This window comes from Sceloporus occidentalis, unplaced genomic scaffold (genome assembly GCF_023333645.1).
Source record: "Sceloporus occidentalis isolate IW3139 unplaced genomic scaffold, rSceOcc1.0.p SCAF_12, whole genome shotgun sequence".
Lineage (NCBI taxonomy): Eukaryota > Metazoa > Chordata > Lepidosauria > Squamata > Phrynosomatidae > Sceloporus > Sceloporus occidentalis.
In genome coordinates, this window is record NW_028316992.1 from 20643864 (window position 1) to 20664242 (window position 20379).

Genomic DNA, 20379 nt, shown 5'->3' on the forward strand with positions numbered 1-20379 from the left:
AAGGGAAGCATGCAAAGAATACCTAGGCAAGCTGGACAAAGGTCCATGTTGTACAGGGGCTTGAGTGAAATGAGCAGCAGCACCTGAGATGGGACTATATATCCCTCATCCTCTGGCTGACAACTACAGGCTATGCTTTGCGAAGACCCATTGTAGTGAATGGATGAATCATATCTGGGACTTCTGATTTTGGGACTTCTAAGGAGAACGGCTGCATGCATCCTATCTCTAAGTTTACACAGGTATACCAGCACCAATATGCTATCCTACTTATCCATACACGGAGGGTTAGCAGAAGAAACGTACTGTATGACTAATCTGCATTCTGCAAAAATGGAGAATGCAGATCAGATTTATGGAACCAACATGCAAACTACCCAACTATTGCATCATGATCCCACTTACATCCATGGTTCCATCCTGTAAAATCCTGGGACTGAAAGCTGAGGGAGGGGTCTTTGAAATCATTACCCAGAAAATTTTACTCTGGTGATAAAACTACAAACCCGCACATTTCCACTGAATGCAACCATGGCAGTTAAAGTGGAATCACAGCAATATAGTTGGGTAGTGTGAAAGAGCTCCAGAATACATAGAGGTTATGATTCTGATCTTCTCCTTTTACTACTGAGTGACCATCTGTATTATGGCTAAAGCATATGATTGATCACCACCTGAGAATCCAGTGTTAAGTTCAGGAAGATTTCACCTTTGGAAGTTCTCTTCCTGCAAGAGGCTTCTGATAGTCTGCAAGTCCCCCACGTAAGCAGCGTCATGCAACCGGGTGTCATCACAGTGTTCAAGGGGTTGGTCACAGAACTGCTCCTTCAACCACTCCTTCAGATTGCGACCTGTGCTGGAGAGATGGTTGCTGCTGTTAAACCATGAAACAGTCCTGACCATGTGTCTCTTATTGTCAGGGGAGTGACCAACTCAGAAAAAGAAGAGACAGTATATGAGAGGTTACCTGAGTGAGGGAGACCCAGCCTGATTCCTCCCTACCCCTGAGATCTGAAAGCAGAATGGATGTAATTACCAATGGTCATTTTTCTTCTGTCAGAATAGGGTCTCTGTCACAAATGTCTCTATTAAGCAGTATACCATATATACTCGACTATAAGTCGACCTCATATATAAGTCGAGGGCAAGTTTTGGGGCCAAAATTCTAGATTTTGATGTGACCCATGGATAAGTTGAGGGTAAAATGTAGGCGCATGTATTGAAGGATGTAAACGATGAAGCAAAGGAAAACAATGCCAAAGAACTTACAAAATTCCAGCAGGCATAACTATTTGTGCACATACTAAAGGCTGGATGACTGAGAGAGTAGAAGGGGGTCAGTGCTTCCAGGGCAGATTAAACTCTTGTCTTTCACTATATATATATGAATTAAAATACAGTACTTACATTGACCCGTGGATAAGTCAACTCAGGTTTCTGGGGTAAATTTTTTAACCTAAATTTCTAGACTTATACATGAGTATTCAATAAGTGTTGTCCTTCTGGATATGGTATCAAAACCCACAAACCTGTTTCACTAGAGGCTGTAGTAGAACATAGGAGTTTATCACACGGGGAAAACTGGAAATTTAAAAGGGCAAGAGCCCATGATTATCCAGTGTATTAGGCGCAATCGCGTGATTGTTTTTCACACGATGTTGTGTGCAAACCACTAAGAATCCAACTGGAAAGAGACATGAACAGCAATTAGTCATTTTGGGGAAAATATTGTGAATACATTTCCGTTTGATTCACTATATCACTTTTTTGCGCAATTGCTCTAGTATGAAAGCTATTTCCGATTTATTCAATTTCTCACAATTTTTGTACTTGTTGCCAGATTTCCCATGGTTCTTTGTAGTAAGTTTACTTCTGGTGCTGCTTTGTCATGCCCAGTTGCCAAAAGGAAAGCAGCCTTTTATGCATTTTTTTAAAAAAATCCTATCTTTTGGGTAATGTTTTGTTCTTTTTACTTAGGTTAGATACCATTTCTGGGAAAGTAAGGGACAATACAGTATATTTTTATAGCGAAAATTTTATATATTTTTTATTTTTCTGGGTGATTTTGTTTGCTGCCATGTGTGCTCTGGTGACTTCTGGTGATGCAGCTAATTCTTCTGTGCACACGGACAAGAATGTGATTCCCAAACCATAAACGGGACCTACACGCATCTGTATGAAAAACAAATGCACGTTCTACCCTCTTTCTCGCTTTAGTAATAAGCCTCTAATGTATTATTGTGTTCTGCGTGTGAAAATAATTCGTACATTTACGCGCTTTTGCAGGATGCAGACATTTTAATCCTCATAAGGATGGAGGTACATATGATCCCCATGTGATAAAATCCATAGCACTGCCTCCAGATTTCTGGAAAACTGCTGTATACACACAGCCTAACTTGATGAGAGGAGTCATAATACAGTTTCTCATTTTTAACCACAATATATTAAAGACCGGAGATATTATGCAAGAAGATTTTTTAATAAATGTACTTGCAAACCCAGTTTTCTACTGAAAATGCATGTGTCGAACATTATTAATTAATTAATTCCAGCACTGCAGCACTATCTTGCAGGACTGAATCTTGCTCCAGGCGGCTCACAACTAAAACAATTAAAATATGTGACAAACAAAATAAACCAAAACGGCAATATTAATTATGTCCTTATCTAGGCCAGCAAACTCAACTCAAACAGAATTATTTCCTGGGGCTGCCCCTGAATATCCCTGCATCCTGTCCATAAGCTTTCCTCTCTTACCACCATTCCCCACAACAGAGTCAAGGTTGGGCTATTCCTTCTATGAAATTGTTTTCTACTTGATATGCATATTGGAATATAGCTCTAATTTTGATTCTGGAATTTACCTGCCTGCAGTGATCACATAGGTGCCCAAATGCTCAATTCTGGTTTTGATCCAAATCATAAGGAAATATGGCAACGCTGAAAATGGGCCGACGCTCAACAAGGAAGTTTGGGGTTCTGCTGCCAATGGCTTCTTCTGTCATCTTAGCCATCTGTACATTTTTTCAAACTGTTTTTCCCCAAAAGGTCGCAGCATCAAAAATGTGATTTGTAAGAAGGAAATAATATAGCAAGCAACTCACCCTGCAGGGTTTGTTCTGCACAATGAAGAATTACCTTTAATAACTCTGCAGAAAATTGACAGTTATTAACATGTACTGAAAACAGCACAAAATGAATTAAGAATGACTGCTTGCTGCACAACCCCCAAACTCATTTGCTATACTTCTTTAGAACAACCGTGGAGCCCAAAAACCCATTATCAACAATTACTTTTCTACCATATCACTATTATCTAATTATTTTGAAATGGAGAGTATATGTGTATGCCAAATCATTTGCAGGAAGTTGGTCTGTAATGTGTGTATTAATAGTAATATAATATCTACTTGCCTTAGGGTCACCATAAGTCAGAAACAACTTGAAGAACAACAACAACAATATCTACTCATCTGCATCTGCTTTGTCCCAATGGCTATAAAGAAATGGCTGATGCCTTTTCTCTCTCAAAAAAGCACATCTATAGATGTGCAAAATAAGCAAGAACTTTAAAGCTCTACTGTCAGGAGCTGCATATGCACCCTCACTGCCATAATACATGAAAAGTTGGTGTAATGGGTTATACAGTACAGTAAAAAAGGCATTTCAGGGACAAGATGATTGGAGGTACAGGTGCTGAGATAATAACAGAAGGGAGGCCAGCTTGACTCAAGATGTTCAAGGTTGTTTCTGTAGAAGAATTTAGATATAATAACTCCGAAGGGGTGGCATAGGAATGAGAGGGACTAAATGTATGTAATGGTTTGAGCGCTGCACTAGGACACTGAATGACCAGGGTTCAAATCTTGGCTTGGACATGGAAACCCACCAGGTGACTTTGGACAAGCCATACTCTCTCAGCTTCAGGCAGTGTCAAACCTCCTCTGAAGAAACTTGCCCAAAAAACCATATACAGACAGCCCTCCTTATCCACAGATTTTTTTATCAACGGATTCAAGCATCCACAGCTTGAAAAAGTATAAATCCCAAATAGCAAGCCTTGATTTTCCATTTTATATAAGAGAAACTATTTTGCCATGCCATTATATTTAATGGAACTTGAGCATCTATAGATTTTGTTATCCACGGAGGATCCTGGAACCAAACCCCAGGGGATAACAAGGACCCGCTACAATAGGGTTGCCTTAGGGTCACCATAAGTTGGAAATGACTTGAAGGCACACAACAACAAATGTGTTTATAAAATGTAGCGACTAAAAATCTTGCCATGAATTTGAAACTGTGCATAGATTAATTAGGCAGTGTTAACACTTGCCATTAAGGTTTGATAATGAAAGTTTCTGAACTGGATCTAAAGTTTCTTAATAAAGCTTTTCACAGTTTTAACTACTGAAGCCTGGATTTCTGAACTTGATATCCTATTGGTACGGACATCTTCTTGCATTTCAGTTCTGACAGCACTTAGGAGGAAATGGCCATTCCAATTTATACATCAATTAACAATTTGTAAACTGCTCTGAAAGCATTTCTAAAGAGCGGGATATCAATACAATAAAAAATAACAACAACAATAACAACCAGTTGCCATCATTGTGTCCTGTGTTTGCTCAAGGGTCATTCTTCAGGGTGGGAACATTGCAGGTAAAGGAAATAAGCATGCTTCATAATTTAGGGGTGTAATGGGGGTTTCACCAAACCAGGAAGCAGGTTTTAATTTGTATATTTTAAAGAAATGTACTCATATAAATGTATTTTAATGATTGTATAGTATTGCAGAGGCTGGATGGCCATCTGTCGGGGATGCTTTGATTGAGATTTCCTGCATGACAGGGGGTTGGACTGGATGGCCCTTGTGGTCTCTTCCAACTCTACGATTCTATGATTCTATGAACTGTAGTTTTATGTGTCTTCTTTATTTTGCTTTTTAACTGTGTTTTGTATTTTAACATGTTGTACCCCACCTAAATAATAATAATAATAATAATAATAATAATAATTATTATTATTATTTAGGTGGGGTACAACATCATCATCATTATTATTATTATTATTATTATTATGTACCACCCCAGTAAGTCTCCAGCAGCAATATCTGAGAAAGCTATGGCCAATGCAAACCAAAACCTGGCCCTTGTTATTGTTGCGTGTCTTCAAGTTGTTTCTATCACAGGGTTTTCTTGGTAAGATTTGTTCAAAGGAGGTTTGTCATCCTGAGGCTGAGAGTATGCGACTTTCCCAGGAGAAGGGGAGAAAACCATGGGATGGGAGGCTGCGGGGCAGACTGTATATTGTGTGTGTGTGTGTGCATTTGTGCTCTCTTTCACTATTCCCTAGATTTGACTATTAGCGTTTGCAGAAAAATCAAAGCACATGCCAAGGTTGGTAAAAAGCATTCACCCTATTTTATAAAAACACATGGCAGGACAGAAAGACTCCCCCAGATTCATCTGGCAGCTGAGCCTGGAATACAGTTCAGTCATCTGACTTCTGACCCAGGAAAGGGACTATAGAGACTATGGACCATGGATGGGGAGGGCAAGAGCTTTTTGACAGCATTTTAGTCAAAGCCCAACTAACCAACAAGCCATAATGTAGATAATACATAAGAGTAATGCTGATTTTTGCACTGGGTTATTACACACACACACACACACACGTGTATACACACACCCACACACGTATGAGAGCCAGCACAGTGTAATGGTTTCAGCATAAGACTATGACTCTGCAGGCCAGGGTCTGAATAACTGCTGGGCCATGGAAGCCCATTGGGTGACCTTGGGCAAGTCACACTCTCTCAGCCTCAGCTTTGATGTCATATATACACACACATATATATTCACACACATATGTATTCATGCACGCACACACATATATTCACACACATATGTATATTCACACAGACATATATATACAGACACACACACACATAAATACACACACACACATATATATGCACAAACATATGTATTCACACACAGACACACACATATATGGACACACATATACATGCACACACACATATATTCACACACATGTATGTATTTTCACACACACACACATATGTATATACTCACAGACACACACACACACACATATATATGTACACATATAAATATATTCACACACACGTATGTATATACACACGGAGATATGTATATACTCACAGACACACACATAAACATTCACACACACACATATGTGCACATATATAAATATATTCGCACACATGTATGTAAATAAACACGCGTATATACTCACACACATATGTATGTGTATACACTCAGAGACACACACACATGTACACAGACACACACACATGTACACAGACACACACACACACGTATATATGAACACACATATATATGCACACACATATTTATTCAGACACACATATGTATGTTCACACACACGCACACACATATATATGTATACACTCACAGATACACACACACACAAATATTCACACACACATGTACACAGACACACACATATATATACACTCACAGACACACACATACTCACACATTCGGACAAACACATACACACACATACATATGTATATACTCACAGACACACACACAGAGATACACACACACACAGGTATATACACCCACCCACAAACAGCCAGACCCCCCTGCATCCATCCATATGTGCAGCACTAGCCATGGTGTAGTGGTGGTTTGAGAGTGCTGGACTTAGGACCCTCTGAGAGCAGGGTTCGAATCCCCCACTGGGAGAGTCACACTCTCTCAGCCTCAGGGGAGCCCTTCCGTCCGGACCAGTCTTGCCAAGAAGACCCCATGGCCTTAGTAGGGTCGCCAGAAGTGAGAAAGGACTTGGGAGGCATACCATACACAAAGAGAGAGAGAGAGGGAGGGAGGGAGAGAGAGATCTGCCTATACCTGGCTGAAGCAGCTCCCCCAGGTGTCCCCTGCCTGCCTGCCTGCCTGCCTGCCTTACCTGGAGCTGGGCTGGTGGCTTCCCGCGATGCCTCCCTGCCCTGGCCTTGGTCCTCTGCCTCCGCCATGGGCCCTGCCAGCTCTGGGCCTACTGCTTCCAAGCTGCCTAGTCTGGACTGACCACTGGGGGAAGAAGAAGACAGAGCCAGCCCCTGGGAGAGGAGGAGGAGGAGGAGGCTCTGCGCAGGGCTGCCTCTCCCCAGGCTTTGAGAGCGTTTTCCCTGCCCTCCAGGCCTGGCTCAGTGCTGCCAGGGGATCCAATGGGAGCTTCCTCTGGGTGGGAACCTCCTCAAACAAAGCACAGCGCTTGCCCAGAGGGAGGCCCTGGGGAAGACTTGCCCAGAGGGAAACATTGGTGGAATCCTTTCCTGGTCAGGAATGTTTTAGAAACTCAGCTTCTATATTCTCTATAGACAACTATTCCCCAATGATTCTCTATGGACAACTGTTCTCATATTATTCCCTATAGTTCCCTATGGACAAGCATTCCCCAATGATTCCCTATGGACAAGCATTCCCCAATGATTCCCTATGGACAAGCATTCCCCAATGATTCCCTATGAGCAAGTATTCCCCAATGATTCCTTATGGACAAGCATTCCCTAAATGATTCTCTATGGACAAGTATTCCCCAATGATTCCCTATGGACAAGTATTCCCCAATGATTCCCTATGGACAAGCATTCCCCAATGATTCCTTATGGACAAGCATTCCCTAAATGATTCTCTATGGACAAGTATTCCCCAATGATTCCCTATGGACAAGTATTCCCCAATGATTCCCTATGAGCAAGCATTCCCCAATGATTCCTTATGGACAAGCATTCCCTAAATGATTCTCTATGGATAAGTATTCCCCAATGATTCCCTATGGACAAGTATTCCCCAATGATTCCCTATGGACAAGCATTCCCCAATGATTCCCTATGGACAAGCATTCCCCAATGATTCCTTATGGACAAGCATTCCCCAATGATTCCCTATGGACAAGCATTCCCCAATGATTCCTTATGGACAAGCATTCCCCAATGATTCCCTATGGACAAGTATTCCCCAATGATTCCTTATGGACAAGCATTCCCTAAATGATTCTCTATGGATAAGCATTCCCTAAATGATTCCCTATGGACAAGTATTCCCCAATGATTCCCTATGGACAAGCATTCCCCAATGATTCCCTATGGACAAGTATTCCCCAATGATTCCCTATGGACAAGCATTCCCTAAATGATTCTCTATGGATAAGTATTCCCCAATGATTCCTTATGGACAAGCATTCCCCAATGATTCCCTATGGACAAGCATTCCCCAATGATTCCTTATGGACAAGCATTCCCCAATGATTCCCTATGGACAAGTATTCCCCAATGATTCCTTATGGACAAGCATTCCCTAAATGATTCTCTATGGACAAGCTTTCCCTAATGATTCCCTAAGGGTAAGCCTTCCCCAATGGTAATAATAATAATAATAATAATAATAATAATAAATTTATTTATATCCCGCCTTTCAACACAATGCAATCAGGGCGGCTTACAAGGTTAAAATATACAGTCCAAGGCCCCAAGCCACCCCCTTCTTAAAATACAATTAAACAATGTGAAATTTAAAACATACTTTAAAAACAATTCAATAAACTATGGTGAAGTCAGAGATCAGCATTTGATTTTCCTTCTGACGGCCAGGGGACTATTCAGGAAAGGCCTGCCGAAAGAGATCTGTTTTTATAGCTTTTTAAAAGCTATTTAGGACGGTAATATGACGGATCTCGTCCGGCAGGCCGTTCCACAGTCTGGGAGCAACAGCTGGAAAGGTCCTCTGGGAGGTCGCAGACAACCTTGTTTTACAAGGCTGTAACAGATTTTTCCCTGAGGATCTAAGTGTAAAGGGAGGATTATATGGAAGGAGGCAGTCCCAAAGATAGGTTGGACCCAAGCCATTTAGGGCTTTAAAGGTAATAACCAACACCTTGTATTGGGCCCGGAAACTGATGGGCAGCCAGTGGAGTGATCTTAGGATCGGTGTTATATGGTCTCTTCTGGATGTACCAGAGACCAGTTTGGCTGCCATGTTCTGAACTAATTGAAGTTTCCAGACCAAGCACGACGGTAGTCCCATGTAGAGTGCATTGCAGAAATCAAGGCGTGAAGTTACCAGCGCATGTACTACAGTCTCAAGGTCCCTGACTTCCAGGAAAGGGCGCAGCTGGCGTATCAGCCGGAGCTGATAACAGGCACTCCTAACCATCGCATTCACCTGATTTGTCATGTGAAGCGACGAATCTAGGAACACCCCCAGACTGCGAACACAGTCCTTTGAGGAGAGTGTGACCCCTTCTAGGACTGGAGGTTGTATCCCGATGCCTGGGTTTGGAGCCGATACCGTAAGTACCTCCGTTTTGTCTGGATTCAACTTCAATTTGTTTTCCCTCATCCAATCCATTACCACTTTAAGACAGTCATTGAGAGGCGAGACACCATCTGAAGTCAAAGCTGAAGACCGAGACATGGAGAAATATATCTGGGTGTCATCAGCGTACTGATAACACCCCGCCTCATGCCTTCGGATGATCTCTCCCAGCAGCTTCATGTAAATATTGAAAAGCATCGGGGACAGGATGGCGCCTTGAGGAACGCCACAATTAAGCTCTTTCTTTGCCAAGCAACTGTCCCCGAGCGCCACCCTCTGGAATCTGCCCGAGATGAAGGAACGGAGCCACTGAAGCACGGTGCCTCCTGTTCCTAACCTTCTCAGGCAATTCAAGAGGATGTCATGATCTATAGTGTCAAATGCTGCTGAGAGGTCCAGAAGCACCAACAGGGTCACACTACTCCTGTCGATGCCCAAACGAAGGTCATCAGCCAGAGCAACCATGGCAGTCTCAACTCCAAATCCTGTCCTAAAGCCAGTTTAAAATGGATCTATGGGTATTCCCCAATGATTCCCTGGGGACAAGTATTCCCCAATGATTGCCTATGGGCAAGCCTTCCTCAATGATTCCTTATGGACAAGTATTCCCCAATGATTCCCTATGGGTAAGTCTTCCCCAATGATTCTCTATGGGCAAGCCTTCCCCAATGATTCCCTATGAGCAAGCATTCCCCAATGATTCCCTTTCCCCAATGATTCTCTATGGACAAGTATTCCCCAATGTTTACCTATGGGCAGGTATTCCCCAATGATTCCCTATGGACAAGTATTCCCCCCCCCCTCTCAGCACTGCCTTGGTGCTTGTGGGGTGACCTATAGGTGCATGATTATTTAAAAAAAATAAAATTGATAGAAGATTCGATTCATTGGTTTTGCATCTACTTCCAATCAGTGAGGCAAGTAGTTGCAAAACCAATGAATTGAATCTTCTATCAGTTTTATTTTAATATATATATATATATATATACACACATACACAGAGTCGGCCCTTCTTATACACAGATTTCACCTCCATGGATTCAAGCATCCACAGTTTGAAGATGTTCCAAAAAAGAATAAATTTCAAGCATCAAAATTTGGTTTTTAAAATGTCCAGCGTTTATTGACAGGTGGTATTGTTCAACTTGTTTCCGCCTCCTTGATTCTGGGTAAGTCATCTTAGGTGGTACTCTTCAGAAGGTTTGTTGTCGTTTGATGGGCAGATGATGTAGAGAAGCCAACATTGCTAGGAGGGAGGTGTGCCTGGAACCATGGGGCTTAATCTTTGTTCCCTCTTCTCCTTCTCCTCCTGTGACCTCCTTTACGGCCTCTTCCTCTCCTTCTGCCACGACCACGTCTTCTCCTTCCACCTTTACCCCCACGTCGCCTCCCACGACGGCGACGACTGAGGCTCCGGCTCCGGCTGCGTCTGAAACTTGCCATTTCAGATGGTGTCTCTGTCTTTCAAGCTCTTGGCAGCTGGAGCCCCACCTGCTCTTGATAGGTCTTTCAGAGCTTGAGGCTTGAGGCTTGCAGTGCTGGGATTTATATACAAAGCTGGGAGGTCAAACAATGGCTGACCACACCACATTCAGTTGTGATGCAACACAATGTTTATAGCAAGCCAAAGGTCAGGTCCACCACTTTGTCCATATAAGGCAAAATAATCTGGTCCTCTGGTTTCAGGTAATTGTGAATTGTGACGGATTCAGCTACTTTTTGATACAGGATTAATCAAAAATAAATTCATGTTTTTCAATAAGTACTGTATGTTATTTTAAAATTATAATTTAATGAAAAAGTCTCATATTTATATTTAAGAAAAATGTTTTCTTCATTAATCCGGCTCTTACTCAAAAATTAACTGGAAAGTTTTATAAGGACTTTCATCTTTTTTCTTTCTTTCTTTTTTTATGTCTTATCTTCCAAAAGTATTATTTCTGTTGTCCAATCTTCCAATTTTATGGAAAGAAAAGATCGTAACACAATGGACGAAAGACATGAAAAGGTTTATTTGGAAAGGTGGAAGATCAAGAATAAAGTGGGAAGTATTGAAGGACAATAAAGAGAGAGGTGGATATGCTTTGCCTGATTTGAAATTGTATGCATGGGCCTGTAATCTTTCATGGATTCAGGAATGGATAAAATATTTCAACATTGAAATATTAAACCTGGAAGGATACAAGTATGGTTGGCATGCCTACTTGTCATAGGACATGCAGAAAGAAGATAAAGAATTTTATATACATCCTGTATGGAAAGCATTACTAAAGACATGGATAAAGATCCAAAAAATATTCGACAATAAAATACCATTTTGGACTTCAACACAGGAAGCTTTTTTTGATAGGCTATCTAGAGAACAAAAATGGCAAACATATAAAGATCTGCTAAAATTTGACAATAAAGGAGAAAAAGTATTAAAACAAAGAGAAGAACTGGCAAAAGAAGGAAAGCATATTAACTGGTTTACTTATACTCAGATTAAAGGAAGATTTAAAGAAGACCAAAAGAATACTGGAACAGAAACAGAAAGTAGTGATTTAGACAAAATTTGGTGGAAGGGAGAGAAGAAAAAAATATATAAATTTTACAAAATATTAATAAATAGAGGCTTAGAAGAAGAAACTATAAAGGATAATATGGTACAATGGGCTCAAGATATTGGCCATTCTATACCTTATGAAGACTGGCAGAAGGCCTGGAAAAAAACTAATACCTTTACAGCATCGCAAGATCTGAAAGAAAATCATATGAAAATTTGATTCCCCACCATGAAATATAGAGGCCAGACACGTATATTGGATGTAAATAAATGGGCCTTGGGCCTTTATTAGACCTAAAACCTATTTAAACCCCAACTGATAGCTATAAACTTTCAAGACTTCAAATGAGGGTGAAATCCTGATGCGGGTTCAGCTGAAGCCAGGTGTCTTTACCTAGACTACCTCTTCAGCCTTCCCATAGGGCAAAAACACCAGACTCTGAGGGCAACTGAATCCTCGAATTGTATCCTCAGCCAGTTATAGGGAGGTAGATATGAGGCACGCTCTCCCAAACTCCCTTGAGTTTGTAAGAGAAGACAAAACCCCCATATCTTCCCCAAAGGCTGTTTCACGAGCAGCCTCCATGGCCCTTGACATGTAAAGGCTGCCCTGATCAAGACCTTTCACCTCAATGGGGTTCCTGGGTGCACACCGATTGTTCCCCCACCACCATTTAGGCCACAGATAAAGGACAAGTGTTGGCTTCGTCCCTTTCCCCCATTCGGACCTCTAACACAGCCTTCACCTCCAGCTGAATATCACTCCAAAACAATTCATTACCTAGCTCTGACAGGTGAACCCCATCTGCATGGTATAATTTGGGTCTACAGAATACAATAGCGGGATGACCAATTACATGGCTAAAAGATTTTCGCATTGTATTCCGTATTTCTCTATTGACCCTCTTTCCAATTTACCAGTTTACGTGGTTTTCCCTCATCTCACCATACTATACTGGGTAAAATTTCTGACCACACTATGACCACCCCGGGTCATCTCTTCTTGATAAGATCAAAAATTTTCTGAGCTTGCCAAATGAAGGCCTTGACTTTCATCAGGCCAAGATAGTTACCCCCAAGGTGTATAACAACTTCATCAGGATTGGGTCCATTGTGATCAAACAACAGGGGAAGCAGGCCACTCCAACACAAGCCTTGCTTGCCCAGCCACTCGAAACTCACCCTGTCTCCCAGGCAAAGATGTGGCCCAAAATGGCTGGCACGAGCTTGATGAGCAGCCCAGTAAATCATACTGTGACCGCAAATCAGGGACCTCGCCCTTGAAGAACGACATCTGTGAACTAACAGAAACAGATATTAGTAACAGGAATTAAACACGAACTTTTCGCACATATCTCTTGTAGGCAACTGACTTCCAATGACCAATACGTTGGATCATTGGTGACCCAAAACCCATAGCAGCTGCAATGGAAGCTGCTCCGATGTGAAATGAATGAGTACCAAATTGCATGCCTTTGAGTCCCAAATTAGCAAGAACCCTAGAGGCCACTGCCCAAAATTGAAATTCGGTTAAAGGAGTCAAATCACAGTGACAGAAAAGGGGACCAGATGACTCACCGCGAAGGGTAGTATAATCTTGTAATGCCCGCACTGGACATAGTTCTCGTACAGAACACTGTCCAAGCGAAATCACTGAACCCTTTCCTTCCTGATCGGTCGTAGACCTAGGAATGCGGAGGACAGCCGGATGGCTTGCCAATACCAAATCAGAAAACAACAAAGCCCTATTGGAATTATCCCTTTTCGATACAGCCATCAATTCGCTGATGCATAAAGCCCCCAAAAATGCAGTCAGGGATGCAGCGTGAAAGAGTACAGCATCGAAATGAGACATACAAAGCAAATCCCATTGCTGCCCTAAACCTAGTAAAATCGGAGGAGAAATAGGTGCACATGAATCAGGCATAGATCCACCCAGCCATTAATTGTACTCCTCACTCAAAAGTCTGAAGTGTTGTCAGGAAGGCCTCTAAACTTGACCGAAAAAGCCAAGGCAGCCAACTTATTATGAATGGACTGCGGAATGAGGCCTTTGTGGTGCAAATTTACACAAAACTGCAGATATAAGGGACTAAGACCATTGTCTAGCTGAAATTGATCAAATTCAATACAAGCATTCTTATAACAAGCCTGAGTTCTAGAAGAGAATGAAGCATTTATGCCCTTTTAATCTTACCCCTCCAAGACTCCACAGGTGCTCTGGCATCATAACTGGGCTGATATCTGCTCCTGGGGCTAGCTGCCTGAAATGCTTCATCTGAAATTGGGAAAGGGCATAGGAAATGTCATTCTCCACAACAGAAATGTGGAAAGCTGTGAAAACGATGTTATGATGTAGACATTTAAGTATGAAAATCCTAACCAAATTCATTACTAAAGGGGACCTAGATATCATATCGTTAATCATCTGGACTTTTCAAGCATTGTTGCACCAAAAATGGACGGAAGCGTTAGAAAACTGTTCTGCCCAAATGTGTACTGCCACAACAATAGGAAAAAATTCTAAAAAGGTTAAATTGGCAGTCACCCCTGACCGCTTCCAATCTGCGGGCCATGAGCATGTGCACCAATGACTGTTAAAATAAAGGTCAAAACACAAGGAACCTGCAGTGTCAGAACTCACTTGCAAGGCCCCCTGAAGATGTAAGGTCTCACGCCAGAAGGAAACACCATTAAAAGAATCCAAAAAGGTAAGCCAGACCCTCAGATCTTCCTTGATGTCTGCCGTAATCCCAACCCTATGGTGGGGAAGTTTTATCCCCACTGTAGCCATACAGAGGTGTCTCAAAAAGGCCCTACCAGGGGCTACCACTCTGCAAGCAAAATTAAGATATCCAATCAGCTGTTGGAATTCTTTAAGGGTGGCCTTCTGTGTGTGCAAAAACACAACTAAGCAATCTTTAATTTGTGACAATTTGTCAAAGGGTAGTCTGGAGCACTGTTGTACCGTATCAATTTCAGTCCCTAAATATTTAATGCAAGTGGTCAGACCCTCTGTCTTTTCGTGAGCCAATGGCATCCCCAAGTTTTCAGTGAGCAGGGCAAATTGTTGCATGAGAAAAGCACACTGCCACGCTCCAGCTCTTCCAGCAAATAAAAAAATCATCCAAATAATGTACAACGCCATGTAATCCAGATAGCAATTTAACAGCCCATTCTAAGAATGTGCTAAAAGTTTCAAAGGCCAAGCAGGAGATGGAGCGGCCCATTGGGAGTGCTCTGACCATGTAGAATTTGCCCTCAAAAGAAAACCCCAGAAGCTCGAAATTGAGGGGATGAACAAGAAGCAACTGAAATGCAGACTTAATGTCAAATTTGGCAAGCTCTGCAGCTATACCCCTGCTGCATACCATGGCCAGAGCAGCATCAAAAGACATGTACTTAACAGTACAGAGTTCAGAGGGTATAGCATCATTAACTGATCTACCCTGGGGAAATGAAACATGGTGTATCAACCTGAATTCTCCAGGTGCCTTTTTTGGAACAATCCACAGAGGTGACACTCTGAAATTTTGTATGGGAGGAGAAGGAAAAGGGCAGACAACACGACCTTCCCTAACCTCCTTACGAATCTTGTCTCTAACAATGTCTTCTGCCCCACACCCAGATTTCAATTTTTATGAATAATAAGAAGTCCTTTGTCCACAAAAGGGGGTGTGAAAACCGTATTTAAAACCACCATAAAGATAACCTGCAACCCACCTATTAGGGTAAATTAACAGTAACCTAGCTATAGTCAAATTTAATGGGACTGGGACCCTTTGGGAACTGTGGGTGCTGAGGGTCCCCCTCCTTTTTTACTTGAGGAATCTCTGAAGGGGGTTGGTTACTTGACTTTTGGACAATGGCGAAAGGACTGTGACCCCTTACAGATGGAGCACTTATGTTTAAACTTGCACGCTTGCTGATTACATGTCCATGCATGCCAAAATCCCAACATATCTTAGTTTTCTCTGCTGTGGCGGGGTTGAGGTGCTCTCCTAAAACTGACTCTAGCTCACCCCCAGGAATAGACTGACAGGGTGTATACTCAGCCACCGGAGATGAATACTGACCCACAGGGGGCAATGGGGGCACATTAACCGGGGCCGACACATTGGCCTGAACGGCCATAGGTGAAGGAGTGACTTGAACAGCTGCAGTCGCAGAAGTAGCCTGATCAGGAGGGGCCAAAGCAGCCGCTTGAACAGGAGGGACCACGGAAGTTGTCACCAGGGGCCATTGTGAGTGAGCATAAGCAGGTGCATGGCCCCAAGCCTGGCCCCAGACTCCCCAGGGCCATGCGTGTCCCCACTGTCCATAACTGGGCTGTTGCATATAACCTGAAGGAGGAACCATACCTGACGGCTCGGCCACAACTGGAATGCCGGAGTGTCCCCTGATGACCCCACAGTGGCCTCGACAACAGAATCCGGTGGCACCAATGATCCAAGAGCCGGCTCTGTATAACGGTCCTCATTCATCCGGGCTTGTAAAGCCCTATCAATATCATCTAGACGGGAGAGAACCATAGCATTAAACATACTGTCATTCAAACCCATAGCTTCCTTACGCTTGACCTTCTGAGTGTTGGCATGAAGTCTCTCGAACTTGTCCAGTTTGGCCAGGATAGCCACCCTGGCCAAAACCTCATTATCTTCCTCACATGAATCAGATGATTGTGGCAGTGACCTCTTTGCAGGCGGTTTGGCGGCTGGTGCCTTTCTTTTGCCTTTCTTGGAAGCTCTCCTTGGTGCCATTGTCCTGAAACTAAAAGGAGTAAGCAAGACCATAAATGAACTATCATAATAATGCATCAAAAGAGAAGGCATCACCAACATTAAACAGTGTGTGTGTGTGTGTGTGTGTGTGATATACACATATAAGAACAAATATATAAATGTCGGACTCCCATCCAACAACCATCCCAGGTCAACCCTGCTTAGCACACAAATTCAGGATAGAGCCATACGACTGAAAGCATATGTGCCCATCAAAACAAGCCCCCAGAAAACAACACCAGATTAACCCCATTATTATTCATTTTATTTTATTTACCTATTTTAATATTCTGGAACTAAATGGCCATCGCAGTTTGCCCATACATGAAATGGCTTCAGGGACTCAGAAAGGGGGCCTATGCCCTTAAACAAAATGGCCACCGCAACATGCCCATACCTAAAATGGCTGACGAAGCTAAGAAATGCCCTTAATAAAAATGTCACCTGCAGAGCCTAAAAGGCACACTTGCCAGTAGCTAAGATGACACCTCCCTCATCGGAAATATGGCTGCCAAGCCCTTAAATAAGCTTACTTGCTAATTAGCTTACTTGCTGTTCACCGCTATGATCTTTGGAATAGCGGTATATAAATAAAACAAAGTATTATTATTATTATTAAATAAGACGGTGCCGGTGGTGTCACCTTGCCCCAACAAGATGGTGTCTAAAGGAGAGGTGTATTCGTGCAGTCCAAAGGAGACGCTCTCAGCAGCCCAAAAGGAGAGGCGCTGGCGCATCCCCAAAAGTGAGGTGTACATGTGCTGCTTAAAAACGTAACAGGCACCAGGGAAGGTGTAAAAAAGCACCCCCTACACAGACCACAAGGGTAAGGAAAGAACAGGAGTCCCTGTGGGCCACACAAAGCCCCCCAGAGTGAGAAGTGCCAAACAGCCTCAAACCAAGGGAAAAGGCCATAGGCATAAAACCTAGGAAAAAGGGGTTAAAAATCCCACCAAATGCCAGCCCCATCCCACTCCAGAACCAAGACACACAGTAAGGAGACCAAGGCAAGCGCCAGGGAAAGAGCGTTCGAAGAAAGGGATGAACATAAACTACTAATGCGCAAACCACCAACACCAAGCCCAACTGCCACATCAAGAGATAAGGGACCAGACAATAGCATCAAGCGCTCAGACCCAGGCCTCCAAAAGTCAAACTGCCCAGACCGGCCGTGACTGGCGTCCAATGCGTCTGGAATGCAATCTCACAAAAGAGACAGATGAGGGGCAAGGCAGCTGAAATAGCTTAGGTCTGCCCTCTTTTATTATAACCCTGGTCTCAATTCATGGGCGGTCTCAAATATTACACCAAGCCTAAAGTGTCTAGCCACTGTTTGGGTGCCTGATCTAACAGATGGTACCTCACTCCAAGGACACTGTGGCTTGCTTGAGAGATCAGTTTATGGTACAAAACAGGGTTTTGTGTCATGGAGATGAGTTCATTTAAACACTTTCATTCTTACCCTCCACTCTGTTTTAGCTAGTCATACTTTAGGCCCCATTCCCACTGGGCATAAAAAGCAGCTTATATTGCTGTGATTCTGGCTCGATTTTTCCCCTGAGTCCTAATCGAATCTGGTCCTTCGTTCCCATTAGGAAAGGCTGCAAAATGACTCAGTTTATTTTGATGCATGTTTTTGTTCCCATTGGATTTCCCCCAGCTGTATTTAAAGCAGAGTAATTTGCTCCCCGTTTCCACTGCCCTTCCAGAACCTCTTTTTTTTAAGCAGCTGTCAATCAAGCACTTAGGCGATTAGACGTCACAGTGGCATCAGTTCCTTTGATGCATTTTGGTGTGGGCTATTTTTGTTCCCCGTTCCCATTTGCATCTTTCAAACCTGTTTTTCTGTTTTGTTTTGTTTTTAAGCAGTCAATAAATCGCTTAGGCGCTTTTCACCTCTGGGAAAAGGAGGGGGAGCCTCTATGCTCCCCAGTCCCTTTGCCTCCCAGGCCGTCCTATATCTTCCAAGAGACCCTCTGGGGAAAGGAGAAGGAGCCTCCACCCCCCAAGTCCCTTTGCTTCCCAGGCTGTCCTATGTCTTCCAAGAGTGCCTCTGGGGAAAGGAGAAGGAGCCTCCATCCCCGCAAGTCCCTTTGCTTCCCAGGCTGTCCTATGTCTTCCAAGAGTCCCTCTGGGGAAAGGAGAAGGAGCCTCCATCCCCGCAAGTCCCTTTGCTTCCCAGGCTGTCCTATGTCTTCCAAGAGTCCCTCTGGGGAAAGGAGAAGGAGCCTCCATCCCCGCAAGTCCCTTTGCCTCCCAGGCTGTCCTATGTCTTCCAAGAGTCCCTCTGGGGAAAGGAGAAGGAGCCTCTATCCCCCCAAGTCCCTTTGCCTCCCAGGCTGTCCTATATCTTCCAAGAGTCCCTCTGGGGAAAGGAGAAGGAGCCTCCATCCCCCCAAGTCCCTTTGCCTCCCAGGCTGTCCTATATCTTCCAAGAGTCCCTCTGGGGAAAGGAGAAGGAGCCTCCATTCCCGCAAGTCCCTTTGCTTCCCAGGCTGTCCTATGTCTTCCAAGAGTCCCTCTGGGGAAAGGAGAAGGAGCCTCCATCCCTGCAAGTCCCTTTGCCTCCCAGGCTGTCCTATGTCTTCCAAGAGTCCCTCTGGGGAAAGGAGAAGGAGCCTCTATCCCCCCAAGTCCCTTTGCCTCCCAGGCTGTCCTATATCTTCCAAGAGTCCCTCTGGGGAAAGGAGAAGGAGCCTCCATCCCCGCAAGTCCCTTTGCTTCCCAGGCTGTCCTATGTCTTCCAAGAGTCCCTCTGGGGAAAGGAGAAGGAGCCTCCATCCCCCCAAGTCCCTTTGCCTCCCAGGCTGTCCTATATCTTCCAAGAGTCCCTCTGGGGAAAGGAGAAGGAGCCTCCATCCCCCCCAAGTCCCTTTGCTTCCCAGGCTGTCCTATGTCTTCCAAGAATCCCTCTTGGGAAAGGAGAAGGAGCCTCCATCCCCCCAAGTCCCTTTGCTTCCCAGGCTGTCCTATGTCTTCCAAGAGTCCCTCTGGGGAAAGGAGAAGGAGCCTCCATCCCCTCAAGTCCCTTTGCTTCCCAGGCTGTCCTATGTCTTCCAAGAGTCCCTCTTGGGAAAGGAGAAGGAGCCTCCATCCCCCCAAGTCCCTTTGCTTCCCAGGCTGTCCTATATCTTCCAAGAGTCCCTCTGGGGAAAGGAGAAGGAGCCTCCATCCCCTCAAGTCCCTTTGTCTCCCAGGCTGTCCTGTGTCTTCCAAGAGTCCCTCTTGGGAAAGGAGAAGGAGCCACCATCCCCCCAAGTCCCTTTGCCTCCCAGGCTGTCCTATATCTTCCAAGAGTCCCTCTGGGGAAAGGAGAAGGAGCCTCCATCCCCTCAAGTCCCTTTGCCTCCCAGGCTGTCCTATGTCTTCCAAGAGTCCCTCTGGGAAAGAGAAGGAGCCTCCATCCACCCAAGTCCCTTTGCCTCTCAGGCTGTCCTATGTCTTCCAAGAGTCCCTCTGGGGAAAGGAGAGGGAGCCTCTATGCCCCCAAGTCCCTTTGCCTCCCAAGCTTTCCTGTGTCTTCCCAGAGTCCCTCTGGGAAAGAGAAGGAGCCTCCATCCACCCAAGTCCCTTTGCCTCCCCAATTGCTCCCTGGGCTGTTTGGGAGGCAATCGAGCAGGCATGTAAAAAAAGACAAAAGAATAGTTTTAAAATGGCG

The 20379-nt window shown here is 43.9% G+C and overlaps 1 protein-coding gene and 1 pseudogene across 2 annotated transcripts in view; both read right to left on the bottom strand.

Moving 5' to 3' along the window:
- Positions 1–16773, bottom strand: part of ASB1 (ankyrin repeat and SOCS box containing 1) — a 31998-nt gene extending 15225 nt beyond the window's left edge. Inside the window, exons 1-4 of one of the 2 annotated variants that reach the window (XM_089477827.1) lie at positions 16302–16773; positions 14138–14218; positions 13123–13241; positions 710–851 (exon numbers count right to left, since the gene is read on the bottom strand). In XM_089477827.1, coding sequence (XP_089333953.1) covers positions 710–851; positions 13123–13234 — 254 coding nt within the window. In that variant the 5' untranslated portion in view covers positions 13235–13241; positions 14138–14218; positions 16302–16773. Of the gene's footprint in view, positions 1–709; positions 852–6987; positions 7083–13122; positions 13242–14137; positions 14219–16301 lie in introns of those variants that run through there. The other variant, XM_089477828.1, reaches the window with a different exon arrangement.
- LOC149305358 (uncharacterized) lies at positions 13271–16502 on the bottom strand (annotated as a pseudogene).
- Positions 16774–20379: the final 3606 nt, after the last annotated feature.